Source organism: Neoarius graeffei, chromosome 25 (genome assembly GCF_027579695.1).
Source record: "Neoarius graeffei isolate fNeoGra1 chromosome 25, fNeoGra1.pri, whole genome shotgun sequence".
NCBI lineage: Eukaryota > Metazoa > Chordata > Actinopteri > Siluriformes > Ariidae > Neoarius > Neoarius graeffei.
Window position 1 is genome coordinate 52,762,683 of NC_083593.1, and position 17,964 is coordinate 52,780,646.

Here is a 17,964-nt window from a genome sequence, read left to right on the forward strand (position 1 = left end):
CAAATTATCATTTTGTAATCTACCAAAAAAAATTTATTGCCTTTACCCACTTCAGCGTGTGTGGATGCTTGGGTTAGGGCACAACACACACTCCAGTAGCACTTTCACACTCCGTATAGTTGGCTGTCTGTCACCATGACAGTGTGTGCACATCAGATTTCACTACTTCTGGATGAAGGGTATTTTTTTTTTTTTTAAACTGCCTCCATAACATACATGCATGCTGTTCGCACATGCTAGCTCAGGGGTGGACAAAATCAGTAACCCAGACACCCGGGACAAGAATAGTAACATACGATAGAATATTTTGTTCCAGGACACAACGGAGTTTTGAGGAGGAGGAGGAGAAAGAAGGAAGGAGAAAAAAGTAGTAGAAGAAACCACTACCACATGGGTAACCCACTCAGAGAGAGAGGAGAGAGAGAGAGACAGACACACAGCCAGTGTTGCCAGATTGGGCGGTTTTAAGTGCATTTTGGCAGGTTTTGAACATATTTTGGGCTGGAAAACGTCAGCAGTATCTGGCAACACTGCACACAGCACAAATATAAACTGGGCGTCTCACCAAAGGGAAGCTCGAAGCGGGTGTCCAGGAGAACTCTGTGAGGCGTCGGGTTCTTGGTGCCGTAGATTTCATCTGCCTTCATTAAAACCTCCGAGTGTAAAAACGTCCATTCTCCAGGACCTTCCTAAAGAGAGAGGAAAAAAAAGTTCTATCAGTGAGATCAGCATTAGGAGGAACTCATGGATGAAGTGAAGTAAAGTGCATCTTTATTTAAACCAAACAAACCAGCCAATATGTGCATAACTTTGGGGGGGGAAGCTACTCAATGCTCCGGACACTGAGGATTTCTTTAACTGTTAAGCACTCCTGTACATTTTCTTCCTGTCCACACAGCTCTCTGTATGCGTGTGGCTGTACTTGCCTCTTCCGAGTGGCAGATGCTTTTGAGAGGGATCCACACCGTCCCCAGCATGGTGTCCCAGATGAGACCTTTATTCCAAACCTCCACGATGAGCCCCAGGTCCAAGCGGCTGATCTCACTGCAATGCACAGTACAACTGATTCACTTACAGTATCATCATCATCATCATCATCCGGCCGACAGGTGAGGAGTTTATGCCATCATGCACTGTCCATCTGGCGTCGTCCACATCTCACAAAAAAATTGTTTCTCTCTCTTTCACGCTCTCTCTCACGGTTCTTCACCAATTTTTTTTTTGGCAGGAAGGTTGGTCTACCTGGGATGTATATAGCTTCTACCCAAATTTGCATAATTACAATTAATAAGGAAGATATGGAGTAATTACGCCTCAGGACATGCTGTTTTAGGAAAGTTAATCAATTATTCATTTGGGATAGGAACAGAAACTCTGCTTCATCACGCCACCCTGTTGGTACGTTGTTAGCAAAACCAATATGAATTTTGTGATAAAGATTGTCCTTTGAGTATCTTGCAACAACATTTTCGCTCTACAGTACATTTGTTACACGCAACCGAGCTTTCCCTCTTTCTGGAAATCTCCAGTAGATCGGAGAACAAGAGGAGGAGATCAGACAAAGGCAGCAGGAGGAGGACAGGAGTGAGCAGCGCTGTCTGAAAGAGCAGAGCTCATTAACATGAGCATGAGCTTTCAAAGACAGCAGGTGCATCATAAGGAGAAACAGCAAGCATCACACACACACACACACACACACCCCAAGATGATCTCGATCCTCAGAAGCCCTGGAATGACCGAGATACCAGCAGCTCCATTATGGTTCAGGAGGAAGAAGAGGCAGGGAGGAGAGTAAAGAAGAAATAAAAGTAAAGAAGATGAAAAGGAAGATGAAGAAAAAGAAGAGGCAGGGACAGGAGGAGTGAAGAAGCAAAAGCGCAAAAGAAGACAAGGAAGAAGAAAAAAATGGAAAATGAAGAAGCAGAAGAAGGAGGAGGGGATAGAGGAATAGGTAGAAGAGAAGGAAGAAGAGAAACTGAAATAGGATGAAGAATGAGAAGGAAAAAAGGAATAGGATGAAAAGGAAGAAGAATATTGTGGAATATTGAACGTAGAGGATTAAATGCTTCATGATTCGTTAGTTTTGATATGTTGATTGTTGTATAAATCGTATCTCGGGACGCGGCCTGCTCTTCATTCTCGCTGCACTATGAGAACGTTTCATGACTCGATTCTCTTCAGCAGCTGATCAGTGAATAATCTCTCTGCTGCTCTCGGTGTTTCACCATCAGGACACTGTAGAAATAAATAAACTTCAATAAAGAGACACGTCGGCCCCGCCCCTTCAGCGAACGAGCTTCATCTCATCCTCAGTGCACTTAGCAGGCCATTGACAGACTAAATAAATAATGAATGAATTTTTAAATGCTGTTATTCCAGCACACTGCTTTCGTTTCCTTTATTTACAACACAGAGCGAGGGATGAAAGCAGAACTGCTCTCCATTATCTACAGGGGAGAAAAAAAAAATCATTGTTCTGCCAGCTGACGTTTCCTTGTATTCCACAAGTTTCTCAAAAAAAGTCTCTCTCGCTCGCTCTCTCCTGCTGTACGCAAAGTCATAAACAGAGCAGTTTTCTTTTTGAAAAGACTCTGAATAGAAGCGTTAAAAAGCTAGAATCATTATTAAAATGAAAAAAGGTAAAAGACAAAAACTAAAGCCGGTGTGAACAGCATTGAGCTTGAATCAGATTATTAGTGTCCATAGAAACGTAGCTAGTGTCTACCACTGATGGTGCAAATAAACTGAAATCTGCCTTGTGTATAAAATAAAATGCCAACTGCATTTCCTGAAATGACTTACAACCCCGATTCCAAAAAAGTTGGGACAAAGTACAAATTGTAAATAAAAATGGAATGCAATAGTTTACAAATCTCAAAAACTGATATTGTATTCACAATAGAACATAGACAACATATTGAATGTCGAAAGTGAGACATTTTGAAATTTCATGCCAAATATTGGCTCATTTGAAATTTCATGACAGCAACATCTCAAAAAAGTTGGGACAGGGGCAATAAGAGGCTGGAAAAGTTAAAGGTACAAAAAAGGAACAGCTGGAGGACCAAATTGCAACTCATTAGGTCAACTGGCAATAGGTCATTAACATGACTGGGTATAAAAAGAGCATCTTGGAGTGGCAGCGGCTCTCAGAAGTAAAGATGGGAAGAGGATCACCAATCCCCCTAATTCTGCGCCGACAAATAGTGGAGCAATATCAGAAAGGAGTTCGACAGTGTAAAATTGCAAAGAGTTTGAACATATCATCATCTACAGTGCATAATATCATCAAAAGATTCAGAGAATCTGGAAGAATCTCTGCGCGTAAGGGTCAAGGCCGGAAAACCATACTGGGTGCCCGTGATCTTCGGGCCCTTAGACGGCACTGCATCACATACAGGCATGCTTCTGTATTGGAAATCACAAAATGGGCTCAGGAATATTTCCAGAGAACATTATCTGTGAACACAATTCACCGTGCCATCTGCCGTTGCCAGCTAAAACTCTATAGTTCAAAGAAGTCGTATCTAAACACGATCCAGAAGCGCAGACGTCTTCTCTGGGCCAAGGCTCATTTAAAATGGACTGTGGCAAAGTGGAAAACTGTTCGGTGGTCAGACGAATCAAAATTTGAAGTTCTTAATGGAAATCAGGGACGCCGTGTCATTTGGACTAAAGAGGAGAAGGACGACCCAAGTTGTTATCAGCGCTCAGTTCAGAAGCCTGCATCTCTGATGGTATGGGGTTGCATTAGTGCGTGTGGCATGGGCAGCTTACACATCTGGAAAGACACCATCAATGCTGAAAGGTATAGCCAGGTTCTAGAGCAACATATGCTCCCATCCAGATGACATCTCTTTCAGGGAAGACCTTGCATTTTCCAACATGACAATGCCAAGCCACATACTGCATCAATTATAGCATCATGGCTGCGTAGAAGAAGGGTCCGGGTACTGAACTGGCCAGCCTGCAGTCCAGATCTTTCACCCATAGAAAACATTTGGCGCATCATAAAACGGAAGATACGACAAAAAAAAGACCCAAGACAGTTGAGCAACTAGAATCCTACATTAGACAAGAATGGGTTAACATTCCTATCCCTAAACTTGAGCAACTTGTCTCCTCAGTCCCCAGACGTTTACAGACTGTTGTAAAGAGAAAAGGGGATGTCTCACAGTGGTAAACATGGCCTTGTACCAACTTTTTTGAGATGTGCTGTTGTCGTCATTAAATTTAAAAATCACCTAATTTTTCTCTTTAAATGATACATTTTCTCAGTTTAAACATTTGATATGTCATCTATGTTCTATTCTGAATAAAATATGGAATTTTGAAACTTCCACATCATTGCATTCCGTTTTTATTTACAATTTGTACTTTGTCCCAACTTTTTTGGAATCGGGGTTGTAAGTAAATACGAAAAATCTAAAAATAAGTCTGTATACTTGTGGGAACCTAAAACAACGTACAGCGCAAGAGTTGTCTGAGTAAATAAGGTAAACAAGAAAAACATGGCTGTAGGGAGAAAAAAAAAGAAATAACTTTTGTATGTAGATTTAGGGAAACGTTTTCTCGTGTCCGACGTCGTCTCATATCAATAGTTGTTGTCATACATAGCATGCGATTTAGGTTCCATTTTATTTATGAACATTTTTCACAAAAACAGAAATCCGGACGTACTGTAGACCGAGATACCGGAGGAGTATCGCTGAGCCAACATCACATGACTGCATCTGGCTGAATCCCTAATGACTCACAGTTTACTAAACAGGTTGAATGAGCTGCCAGGTTTGGCTGACTGCTTCCAGAACTTTTCCAGAAGGTTCTGCATGAGATTTCCACCTGATCGGTGATAGCCTCATCCAAAGCTTCTTACCAATGTGCTTCATAGTCTCGATCAAACACTCCATCCTCATACTGGCTCACCAAGTCAGGAACTAAAGAGTACCCTCTGGTTCCCTGCGCTGCTCCCTGAGGGGACGGAGTCGTGCACTTTATTACGTTAGCCCTAATGCTTATCGGAGAGCGAGGAACACTAGAAGGACCTGTTCAATCAAGGGACATCTGGCTTTCCTGAGCTCCCATTACAACCGAATGGCATGGAACTGTTAGTAATTTAAAAAAAGTCTGAGGGTGCCAATATTTTTTGGCTCTTCAAAGAAGAGGTTTTATAAAGCTGCTCCAAATACTGTATCATACCACAAAGTGACACCCGCTTCATAAAAGAACAAGATAAATGAAGGGAAAGGTTTAAAAAAAAAAAAAAATCAATAAAAAGATACTTTGACTGGAAACCTCTGAAGAGCCTTTCAGACCATCACCTGCCTGCTGCTACAGAACCAGAACCGAAGATCAATATTTAACTCATAAAAGGCAGCAAATCCATCAGATTTAAAAGGTGGCTTATATTAAGCAAGTGTGCAACAGCAGGCGAGCCACCTCAATATTAAACAACTCCTATAAAACTTTATTACTAGTTGTTAATAACTAAATATTTAAAAAAAGGGGGGGGGGTTTTCGAGGAAAAAATAACCAAAAGATGGCATGGTGTGATGAAACGGAGTTCCGGTTACCAGCCCAAACTGATCATTTTCTGAGAACACCACATCCTGGAGTGTTTTATTCCTCTCATTCCCTTTTTCCACCAACAAGGAATGGGTTCGGTTCTGGTTCACGCAACAAATTTTAAATAAAGTTACATTTATATAGCGCCTTTCTCAAACTCAAGGTCCCGTTACATAGGTCAAAGAAAACGCACAAAAAAAAAAAAAAAAGTTGCGAAAGGGTGGCGAGTTGATGCAGTGGAGGAGGAGAAGTGTTTATGAAACAAAAGGTTTTGAGATGAGATTTGAAGAAAGGAAGGGAAGAGCAGTCACGGAGGGGTTGAGGGAGGGTCTTCCAGAGCTTGGGGGCCGTGGCACTGAAGGACCTGCCACCCAAGGTAGAGAGTCTAGTGTGAGGAACAGCAAGGACATCATGGCTAGAGAATCTGAGATAGTGGGATGGAGTCCAAGGGGTCAGAAGATCAGAGATGTAAGAAGGAACAAGGTTATGGAGAGCTTTGAAGGGGAGTAGTAAGATTTTATATTTAATTTGGGACAGAACAGGTAGCCGGTGAAGCTGAGAAAGAATGGGGGCGATATGAGCAGATGGTTTGGTATGGGTGAGGAGTCTCGCTGCAAAGTTCTGAATGTATTGTGGTCTTTGAAGGGATTTAGTCGGGAGGCCAATGAAAAGGGAGTTGCAATAATCTAAGCGGGACATACAGTAATGGAGTGGAACAAATTTTGAGCATTACTAATGGAAAGAAAGAGGCGAAGGCAGGCTTGCTTTCTTTTCTTTCCAAAGGTAGAAGAAAGCAGTCTTGGTGAGGGATTTAAACCATTCGAAGAACTTCCGAACCGTTCAGAGAATTTCAACCAAATGTAAATTGGTTTGGACACCGAGAAGCTGGATCCCAACTGGAACCAAAATATCGCTGTTTTTTCCAGCACAAACTGTGACATCACTGGGCGTGTCAAGTATCAGGTCATTTAGCGCAAATCTAAAAGTCCTAAAAAACAATGGGATAGCTCATAGATGGACGATTTCCATTTTTGCAATCCTGTTGTTCCTTTTAACTGAGCATGTGCAAGAAGGAAGAAGTGTTGCTATGATGTCAAACATCAAAAGTTTCACATGCCAAAGTTAAGTTTGAATAACCCGTCACAGCTGCAACAACCACTGCAAATTTCACCTTCACGGAGCGACCTGAAACTGTTTTTGGAAGAACAATGGGACAGATGGTGAAGATTTTCACTTTTGCAATCCTATTGTTCGCTTTAAAAATCACGTAATCGGTTAAGAAACTTTAAAAGAAAGAAAGTTGTGATCTGTCCGATTAGCGTAAAAACAGAGGTTCACACAACTACAGATCACAATCTTATCGTACATGTCTTATAGCTGACTCGGTGCTACGTGCCTCGTCAGCTATCAGCTCATGTACGACTCGATTTCGTGGAATAACTTGAATATAGTCTAATCCAGGGGTCATCAAACTCCGGCCCGCGGGCCAACTCCCTTTGACCGGCCCCCCAGCCCCTCGCCACTTGAACCGGCCCCATGAGGCAATCCCCAAAAGTGGTCATGGCCTATTTTTTTAAGATTTTTTTTGGGCTTTTTTCACCTTCATTGGACAGGACAGTGTAGAGACAGGACAAGAAATGAGCGGGAGAGAGAGACGGGGAGGGATCGGGAAACGACCCCGGGCCGGAATCGAACCCGGGTCCCCGGACCCATGGCACGGCGCCCTAGCCACGACGCCCCATGGCCTATTTTTTTTTAATTGCTTTTTGGCAAATAACATGTCTGCATCTTGTATTTTGTTGATTTTATCAATTAAAATTGATATTTAGTGGGGGCGTCGTGGCTCAGGTGGTTAAGGCGCCATACCATGAATGCGGGCGACCCGGGTTCGATTCCGGCCCGAGGTCATTTCCCGATCCCTTCCCGTCTCTCTCCCGCTCATTTCCTGTCTCTACACTGTCCTATCCAATAAAGGTGCAAAAAGCCCAAAAAAATATCTTAAAAAAAAAAAAAAAAAAATTGATATTTAGTTCTAAAATAAACTATTCATATTTTCCGAATTTGTTATATGCTCGCGATTAAGCAGTGACAGGCAGCGCACACGCAGAGAACTGTCAGTGTTCAGGACAGCAAAATGGCGAGCGGTCAGTGAAAAGCTGACAGAGAGTGCAGAGTTTTTAAAGAACAGTGGACCACCGATTATTTTTTCGTTCAGTGTAAGGACCGTGCAGTTTGTCTTGTATGTAAAGAAAGCGTGTCAATTTTCAAAGAATATAATCTGCGTCGTCACTATGAAACCCGCCACAAAGAGTATGCTAGTTTGCGAGGGCAAACAAGAGAAGACAGGATTCGGAGGATAAAATGCGGACTGGCTGCACAACAGAATGTATTCCTTCGCCAAACCCAGATCAACCAGGCTGCTGTCCGAGCTAGCTATAAGGTAGCTCACCTACTAGCTACCCATGGAAAGCCGTTTACTGATGGGGACTTTGTTAAAGTATGCATGCTTGCTGTGGCCGAGGAGGTGTGTCCCGACAAGAAGGATGCACTCAATGCGGTGAGTCTCTCCGCACCTACTATGACCAGGTGAACCGAAGATTTGGGGGACAACGTGTATGACCAGCTGAATGAGAAAGCGTCAGAATTCGAGTTTTTTGCTTTGGCCATGAATGACAGCAATGACGTGCTGTGTCCTGCATAACTGCTCATTTTTATTCGTGGGGTTAGCGCAAGCTTTGAAGTATCTGAGGAGCTGGCATCTCTAAAAAGTCTCAAAAGGTACTACGACAGGAGAGGATATTTTTGTCCAAGTTTGCAAAAAAATGGAAGGAGTTGAATCTACACTGGTCTAAATTGGCCAGCATCACCATGGATGGCGCACCTAGCATGGTTGGCACAACGAGAGGGCTAGTAGGGCGCTTGAACAGCGAATTCGAGGAACGAGGTCTCACCCCCCCACTACAAGCCCACTGTCTGATTCACCAGCAAGCGCTATGCTGCAAAGTTCTGAGGTGGGTGTCTGTCATGAAGGTGGTTGTGCACTGTGTCAACTACATCCGGAAAAATGCGCTGAAACGCAGACAGTTCCAGGCCTTTCTCTCCGAGCTTAAGTCTGCTTACGAGGATGTGCTGTACTACATAGAAATCCGATGGTCAAGTCGAGGCAGAGTGTTGCGCCGTTTCTACGACCTGCTACCCGAAATCAACACCTTCCTCCAGCCTAAAGGTGAAAATGGTACAAGAGCGGACCGAGCCAGAATGGAAATGGGACCTTGCGTTTTTAACTGACGTGACTGAAATGTTGAACCACCTTAACGTGCAGCTCCAAGGCAAAGGGAAACTAATCAGTGACATGTATTCCCACATCAAAATGTTCGAGGTCAAACTAGTGCTGCTTGTGCAACAGGTCCAAAAGCTGGACTTCACGCATCTCCCTGCCACCCAAAGCTACTGCACTGAGAAACCAGCTGTCCCGTTCCCAGTCGAAAAGTGCAAGGATGCACTGGAAATGCTGCAGGAAATGCTGCAATATTAATGTTGCATTTAAGGGAAAAAAAAAAAAAAAAATCTTGCAGCGACTCTTAATAAAAGTGTCACTGCAAGGTTTTTTTTTCCCTTAAATGCAACACTAATATTTTTAAGACATGTACTCTAGGGTGGCCAGACATCCGGCTTTAGGCCAGACCGTCCGTCTTTTCAATGTCTTGTCCGGCGTCCAGCGCAACATCAAGCCGGACGCACATTTGTCCTCCTTTTAGAGACGATGAGCAGAATTATATAATATCGACTGGCCAGACTGGAAGAGCAGAGTTCTAGAATAACGTTTTGTAGGGAAACTGCAGATCTGTGCTGCACACTAGTAATCTACAGTAAAGAGTCTATGGCTCGATGTTTTTTGGCATGCAATGCGAACTCCGCACCGCGAGGCGTTGCGTTCTAGAACGCGTTGCGCTCTATCCTTTGATGATCTTCCTGGCGCGTGCCTAGTGCCCTGCCCCCCTGGCAACACGAGTCTGTCCGGTAGACCAGCTGCTCACAACTTAACTTGTTAGGATATGGATGACAGTGCAAATGCACATCTACTATATCTACCTTAAGTTTAATTTCAGTGGTTTGTTACTCCACAATGTTTTTAATAAATACAAATATGGTGTTCTAGCCAATTAAGAGCTAATACATGAATTATAATAAATACTATGAATGCTTTAAAACGTTTTATAATGTTGCTGGTTATGTTGCCTATTTGTTCTTTGAGAATCTACAAATGTGCTTTTTGGTACTCAGCACCTTAAGTTTAATTTCAGTGGTTTGTTAACTCCACAATGTTTTTAATAAATATAAATACTGTGTTCTAGCCAATTAAGAGCTAATACATGAATTATAATAAATACTATGAATGCTTTGACCTTACTCTTTTTTCCCCCCACAATCATAATCTTTAACCCTACAAAATTGCGATGTTGATTTCACCAAACTTGAGTGACTTGCATAAAAATAATCCTCAATCTTGCCACTGAGGTTTACATAAAAATTTGAGGGCTATGAATCAGATGGGATTTGCCATTATTCACCCTAAAATTGATTAGAATGCAGGAAATTGCATCTAAGAAATACAAAATTTTCTGGGGGAGGGCCCCCAGACCCCCCCGTCCAAATAATGTCCTCCTTTTTGGTGTTATGGAAATGGTCACCCTAATGTACTCTGATACACATGTTGTACTTAAGTATTGTGAAACGGCATTCGTCACATTATACACTTCTAATAAGCAGCAACTTTGTTCTCTCAGAATAATTTCCCCCCCAATGTAGACTGATACACACTTCATCTTTCATCAGCACCACAGCAGTAAAAACTGAGCCATGCAGCTGTTGGCTGTCTGTAGCGCTGAGTGAAATGTGACAGCACTCTCCGTATAGCTCACATGAGCAGTCATGCGTGAATGCAGACACGGGCGCATATGGCTTGTTACATACTGGACTGCTTAAATGTTATCAGCTTAAATTGTAACTCGATCAGCAGCATATCCGAGTTTGAAAGATGGGCTAGCAAAGGAAGAGACTAAAGCACACACCCACACACACTACTAGGTGGCATCAATTAAACATGTACTGGACATTGTGCCACCTTTCAATGCAATGGTTAAGCTATTTTTTGTCTGTGTAGTCGAGAAGCTGCATTTTTTCTCATGAAAATCTTTACTGTAGCTGAGTCACACTTACAACCCCGATTCCAAAAAAGTTGGGACAAAGTACAAATTGTAAATAAAAACGGAATGCAATGATGTGGAAGTTTCAAAATTCCATATTTTATTCAGAATAGAACATAGATGACATATCAAATGTTTAAACTGAGAAAATGTATCATTTAAAGAGAAAAATTAGGTGATTTTAAATTTCATGACAACAACACATCTCAAAAAAGTTGGGACAAGGCCATGTTTCCCACTGTGAGACATCCCCTTTTCTCTTTACAACAGTCTGTAAACGTCTGGGGACTGAGGAGACAAGTTGCTCAAGTTTAGGGATAGGAATGTTAACCCATTCTTGTCTAATGTAGGATTCTAGTTGCTCAACTGTCTTAGGTCTTTTGTCATATCTTCCGTTTTATGATGCGCCAAATGTTTTCTATGGGTGAAAGATCTGGACTGCAGGCTGGCCAGTTCAGTACCCGGACCCTTCTTCTACACAGCCATGATGCTGTAATTGATGCGGTATGTGGTTTGGCATTGTCATGTTGGAAAATGCAAGGTCTTCCCTGAAAGAGACGTCGTCTGGATGGGAGCATATGTTGCTCTAGAACCTGGATATACCTTTCAGCATTGATGGTGTCTTTCCAGATGTGTAAGCTGCCCATGCCACACGCACTAATGCAACCCCATACCATCAGAGATGCAGGCTTCTGAACTGAGCGCTGATAACAACTTGGGTCGTCCTTCTCCTCTTTAGCCCGAATGACACGGCGTCCCTGATTTCCATAAAGAACTTCACATTTTGATTCGTCTGACCACAGAACAGTTTTCCACTTTGCCACAGTCCATTTTAAATGAGCCTTGGCCCAGAGAAGACGTCTGCGCTTCTGGATCATGTTTAGATACGGCTTCTTCTTTGAACTATAGAGTTTTAGCTGGCAACGGCGGATGGCACGGTGAATTGTGTTCACAGATAATGTTCTCTGGAAATATTCCTGAGCCCATTTTGTGATTTCCAATACAGAAGCATGCCTGTATGTGATGCAGTGCCGTCTAAGGGCCCGAAGATCACGGGCACCCAGTATGGTTTTCCGGCCTTGACCCTTACACACAGAGATTCTTCCAGATTCTCTGAATCTTTTGATATTATGCACTGTAGACATGTTCAAACCCTTTGCAATTTTACACTGTCGAACTCCTTTCTGATATTGCTCCACTATTTGTCGGCGCAGAATTAGGGGGATTGGTGATCCTCTTCCCATCTTTACTTCTGAGAGCCGCTGCCACTCCAAGATGCTCTTTTTATACCCAGTCATGTTAATGACCTATTGCCAATTGACCTAATGAGTTGCAATTTGGTCCTCCAGCTGTTCCTTTTTTGTACCTTTAACTTTTCCAGCCTCTTATTGCCCCGTCCCAACTTTTTTGAGATGTGTTGCTGTCATGAAATTTCAAATGAGCCAATATTTGGCATGAAATTTCAAAATGTCTCACTTTCGACATTTGATATGTTGTCTATGTTCTATTGTGAATACAATATCAGTTTTTGAGATTTGTAAATTATTGCATTCTGTTTTTATTTACAATTTGTACTTTGTCCCAACTTTTTTGGAATCGGGGTTGTAATTATGATTATGGAGATATAAACTAGAATAAGCAAAACACAAAAACCAGCAGGTTACACACTAAGGATGTCTGTAAGGAAAATTAACAAACAGTTCATATCATAAAGACCTAGATATTTAAAAAAAAAAAAAAAAAAACAACAACACTGGAAGTCAACAGGGATGGGACGGAAAACTGGAAAATGCTGGAAAATCCACTTCTTTCCAGTAAAGTGCATACAACACATGGCAGAGGTGTGGCAAACAAACAATGCATTCCTGGAAAACATAACATGTTATGCTTCGAAATTAATTGTGTGATACATCCACACACACTCTGGTGACTGGTGCACCTGAAGCTAAAATGCCTCCCTCTGTCTGTCGCTTGGGGCACCATTAATTTTGCAACATACTTTTTTTTTTTTTTAAAGTTTGGTTAATAAATTATTAAATTAACTCAAATTGCTACGCCTTTTAATTAGAGAAAAACAAATTGCAGGTGTATCTAACAGAGGAACATTTGAAAAACCAACATTATGTAATACATTTTTGCCCCTTTGCTAGTTCTTTTCCATGCAATTGTATTTCCTCATAACTCTGCCTGGAGTCCCCTTAGGCAATCCTGCCGGTCCCAAGCCCGGATAAAGGAGGAGGGTTGAGCGTGGGGCTGACAACCCCACCTCATCAAAAACAATGCGTCATGGAAACCAACACACCATGGAAACCAACACCCAGGCATGAAAACGGGTCAGGGGTGAAAAAGGTGAGAAGGGTGCGCGAGTGGTGACGTGGCCTCTGGTGTTGTTTTATTTTGTTTGGGGGGTCCTCCCCCAGAATAAATATTATAGCCTCCTTACTACGTATACTGTATTGACATTTGCACAAGGACATACAGTACAAATACAATTTCAAATACATGTAGTTATAGTGAAATTATGCCCTGGAAAAAAATGCGAATAATAGAACGAAGAAAGTGGAGAACACACAAGGAAGAGTGATCATTTTTTCCTTTTATTTGCCTGGACCACCAGTGTCTCCATGGCCCGCTTTCGCTGAGTTGCCACATGTTTCAGCCTTGCCTGCTTCTCTCCTTCAGCAGTCGGTTTCTTGGCCTGCTGAGCACTGCAAGTTGCTTGAGAGCCATACTTGCTCTGCTGCTTTTCCTCCTTGTTCACCCTCTGCTGGTGTTTGTATGTGGCTGTTGTAGAGTTAATGTTCTTGCACAATGTTCTGTCCACTTCCCCAAACTTCACGTCCTCCCTTCTAAAGAGCTGCATAGCTGTCTTCCCCCTGGACATCAGCGTGTACTTGACCGTCTGTATTGCATTAAATGTTTCCACATTCATGTTGCCACTCCTTTGATCAATTACATCATTCATCAGACTAAATGAGGACTCGACTCTAGGTCCATGAAAGATGGAGAGGCAACACTTAACCAGTGCACCCAGGGAGGGGTACTTGTCTGGTTTGTTGAAGACATGACCCCACCACTCCACGATGCTCTCTCCCTCCTTGAAGCTGGGGATGGTCAGGTCAACACTGAACCGCACAAGTTCCCTCTGGATATCCTGGTCTGCTGGCAAGAGGTGCCCCAGCATACCAGTCAGCCTGCCAAGATATGGAAGTACCTGCAGCTTTCAGTTCTTTTTAAATCAAGGCTGAATACTTTCTTCTTTGCTGCAGTCTTTTATTAAATCAAATTTGAGACTTTTAATTTGATTTCTTTCAGCACGGACAGCACTACAAAATGGCGTCTCCACTATACAGTGCCCTATATAGTGAGTAGTGAGCAATTTCGGACACAGGGATTGTCAAAAGACGTGCGCGCCTTCTTTTGAATGCTGACGTAATCAAGCCAGAAGTTTTGTTTGTTTTGATAGCAATCAGGAAAGTTTGAAAAAAGTAGGAAATTCAGTCCAATGACTCAATCCAGCTTCTGGTGGTCTGGTCTGCACTCTGACTGATGTGTGCACGCTCTGGCCAGCAGGAGAAGAGGTGCGAAATGATGCTGCTTGCCCTTCACAGCGAGATGTACTCGTCGCTATGGCGTCAATATCAAAGCAGGAGGAGGAGGCGCAAACCGGCACGAACTGTCTATGGGTGCGAAGCGACCTCCTTGCCCTTTGGGTCAAACCCCCCCCCAATTTTTTTTCTCATCGGATCTACACGATTCACGTAGGTCATCCATTTTGGTTTCAAAATGGCGAATTTCGCCGAAAGGTGAGGGATTTTCATGTATGAACACCAGAGATCAAGTTACAAGTGGTGACAGGGATGAAGCATGCCAGGAGACTGGATCTATGAAAGATGACAGCCATACCCAGCTGGGAGCTGTCATCCTGACAGGGGACTCCCTGAAACCGAAGAAGAGGAAGAAGGTGGCACGTTGGAATGTGAGGACACTGTACCAGACCAGCAAGCTTGCCCAGGTGGTGAAAGAGTTTGACCACTACAAGCTAGACATCTTAGGAGTGTGTGAAGCCCGATGGACAGGGACAGGAAAGAAGAAACTTCAGTCTGGCCACACTATTGTCTACTCCGGAAGATCAGATAACCAACATACAGAAGGGGTTGTTCTGATCATCAGCAACAAGATGGAGAAGACCCTGATGGAGTGGAAGCCACTGGGACCAAGGCTTCTTATGGCCTGATTCAATTCCAAGTACACGAAGCTGACAGTGATACTATGCTACGTGCCGACTGAAGACACTGATGAGGAAGGTAAGGATAAATTTTACAAACCATTACAAGCGGCAACAGAAGAAATACAGTTGCATGACCTGTTGCTGATTATAGGAGACCTGAACGCTAAAGTTGGGGAAAACAACAAGCGCAGAGAAAGAGTGATGGGGCGACACAGCTGCGGTACCATCAACGACAATGGAGAACGGCTATGTGACTTTTGCCAAGAGAATGATCTGGTGATTGGCGGGACACTGTTCCAGCATAAAACCATCCACAAGATGACATGGACATCACCAGATGGGGTAACCAACAACCAGATTGACCACATCCTTATAAACGGAAAGTGGAGAAGCGTTTATCAAAAAGGCTTTCAATAGTATCCACCATGACTCCTTGTGGAGGATTCTTTGTCAGCATCCAAAAGAAGGTGAATATTGTGAAGATGCTGTACCAAGACTTTGTATCAAAAGTAATTTGCAATATGGAACTGACAGAGGCATTCCATGTAAACAGTGACATGAAGCAAGGATGCATTCTCTCTCCGTTTCTGTTTATCCTAGGAATGGACTGGATCATGAAGACAGTTGCAGAGGGAAGAAAAGGCATCCGCTGGACACTCACCTCATGCCTGGAAGATCTGGATTTTGCAGATGACGTGGCGCTGCTCGCACACCGACATCAAGACATGCAGGCCAAGATCACCACCATGGCAAGTACAGCAGAGCAGATTGGGCTGAAGATCAGCACCAAGAAGACCAAGCACCTCAGAATGAACAGCAGGACGGAAGCAGCCATTATCATCAATGGGGAAAAAATAGATGTAGAACACTTCACTTATTTGGGATCCAAAATGAGCAGGAATGGCGATGCAGAGGAGGAGATCAGAGCAAGAATTTCCAAAGCCAGCCAGGCCTTTGCAGCCCTGAGAAGCACTTTGAGAGCGAACAACATCAGCACCACCACCACCAAGATCAGGCTCTTCAAAAGCAACGTCCTGAGCACTCTCCTCTATGGCTCAGAATCATGGAAAACGACCAAGACCATCAGCCACAAATTGGAAGTCTTCCAGAACTGCTGCCTCAGAAGAATTCTGAAAATCTTTTGGCCAAACACCATTTCCAACGCTGAACTGCACCAAAATCTTCGACAAAATCCATCACACAAGAAGTTCAACTGCGCCGATGGAGATGGATTGGACACATGCCGTGCATGCCACCAGCATCACTACAGAGAGTAGCCCTCAGATGGACTCCAGACGGCCGGCAAAACAGGGGCAGACCAAAAGAGACCTGGAGGAGGACTGTGGAAAAGGAGATGAAGGAGCAGGGATGGACCTGGGGTTACCTAGAGAAGTGTGCTTCTTACAGACCACAGTGGCGAGCTCTGGTGGCAGCCTTATGCGCATCCATGTGCGAAGAGGATTAAGTAGTACTTCCTCATGCTGGACTGAAACAGTGCATCTTTAAGAAGCAGGTCTGAGACATATAGAGCAAGAAGATCCGTCAGTATCCACACTGTTAAACAAGCAGCCTGACGGAGAGTTCGTTTGCAAACAAACCTCATCTCATCTCATTATCTCTAGCCGCTTTATCCTTCTACAGGGTCGCAGGCAAGCTGGAGCCTATCCCAAAAGGCTCCAAAAGGCGGGGTACACCCTGGACAAGTCGCCAGGTCATCACAGGGCTGACACAGAACCATTCACACTCGCATTCACACCTACGGTCAATTCAGAGTCACCAGTTAACCTAACCTGCATGTCTTTGGACTGTGGGGGAAACCGGAGCACCCGGAGGAAACCCACGCGGACACGGGGAGGCAAACAAACCTTTCTCACAAAAATGTACACGCTACATTTTTAACATCTTTACAGGGACCCATAATAGGAGGGCCATGAGAGTTTGACCTTATGAGAACAGTTGGTTGGTCCCCATGAAAAGAAAAAGCCTTACGCTTGCGTCGTTTTAGGTTGTTTGAATCGATTAAACCGTGAAACTGATAAGTTTCTTCAGGGTTCCCTGTGAACTACTACAAAAGGGTGAACGAACACAGGATTTCACAAAAAGATGTCGAGAAAGTTGGCTTTTGAACCGGTCACTGAAATCGAAGGGAGCCGAGTCGAAGCATGCTCGAGTTTGCAGTGAGCACTTGGTGAAAGGTTTGTATTTCCCCCTCAGGTCTGTCCTTAGTGTTTTCCAAGTACTTTTCTTGCCGTGTCATTATTTTACAGTACGTTTTTTTTTGGTTACAAAGCGGCTGAGTGACATTTCCTGATATTTCACTCTGATGACATCATTCCCAGTGTTTTCCCACTGACTAGACACGTTGTCAAAATAGCGAACCGGTTCAAAATTAAAGTTCTTTTGATTAACTTGCGGGGTTTTTTTTTTGTGTGTGTGTGTGTGTGTGTGTGTGTGTGTGTGTGTGTGTGTGTGGCCATATAATATAAAGAACATTACACAGTGGCGCGAAGATTTGAAGTTTATCTTCTCGTGTTCGCTTTGCTAACTCCCGATACATGTTCACTACTCGAAGATAAGCTTCATAGCTTTGCACAACCGTGTAACATCTCTCTATACATAGGATAACTCAAAACCACAGCTTGTCATGTCAGAGAATCCACAAAGCGTAAACTCCTCCACCCTGAAGTTACAGTTTTACCTCTGCACGGACACTGCAAACTCCTTCCATAAATACTAAATCATCTCCTCACAGGAAATTAACACATCAGAACGAGCATAATAATCTCATCTCATTATCTCTAGCCGCTTTATCCTTCTACAGGGTCGCAGGCAAGCTGGAGCCTATCCCAGCTGACTACGGGCGAAAGGCGGGGTACACCCTGGACAAGTCGCCAGGTCATCACAGGGTTGACACATAGACACAGACAACCATTCACACTCACACCTACGCTCAATTTAGAG

At 43.5% G+C, this 17,964-nt stretch overlaps 1 protein-coding gene across 1 annotated transcript in view; it reads right to left on the bottom strand.

Annotated features, from left to right (window-relative positions):
• unc13bb (unc-13 homolog Bb (C. elegans)) overlaps positions 1–17,964 on the bottom strand; it is a 152,704-nt gene that overhangs the window by 96,922 nt on the left and 37,818 nt on the right. The window contains exons 4-5 of the mRNA XM_060908482.1: positions 927–1,044; positions 566–689 (exon numbers count right to left, since the gene is read on the bottom strand). Of these exons, the coding sequence (XP_060764465.1) occupies positions 566–689; positions 927–1,044 (242 nt within the window). The remainder of the gene's footprint in view (positions 1–565; positions 690–926; positions 1,045–17,964) is intronic.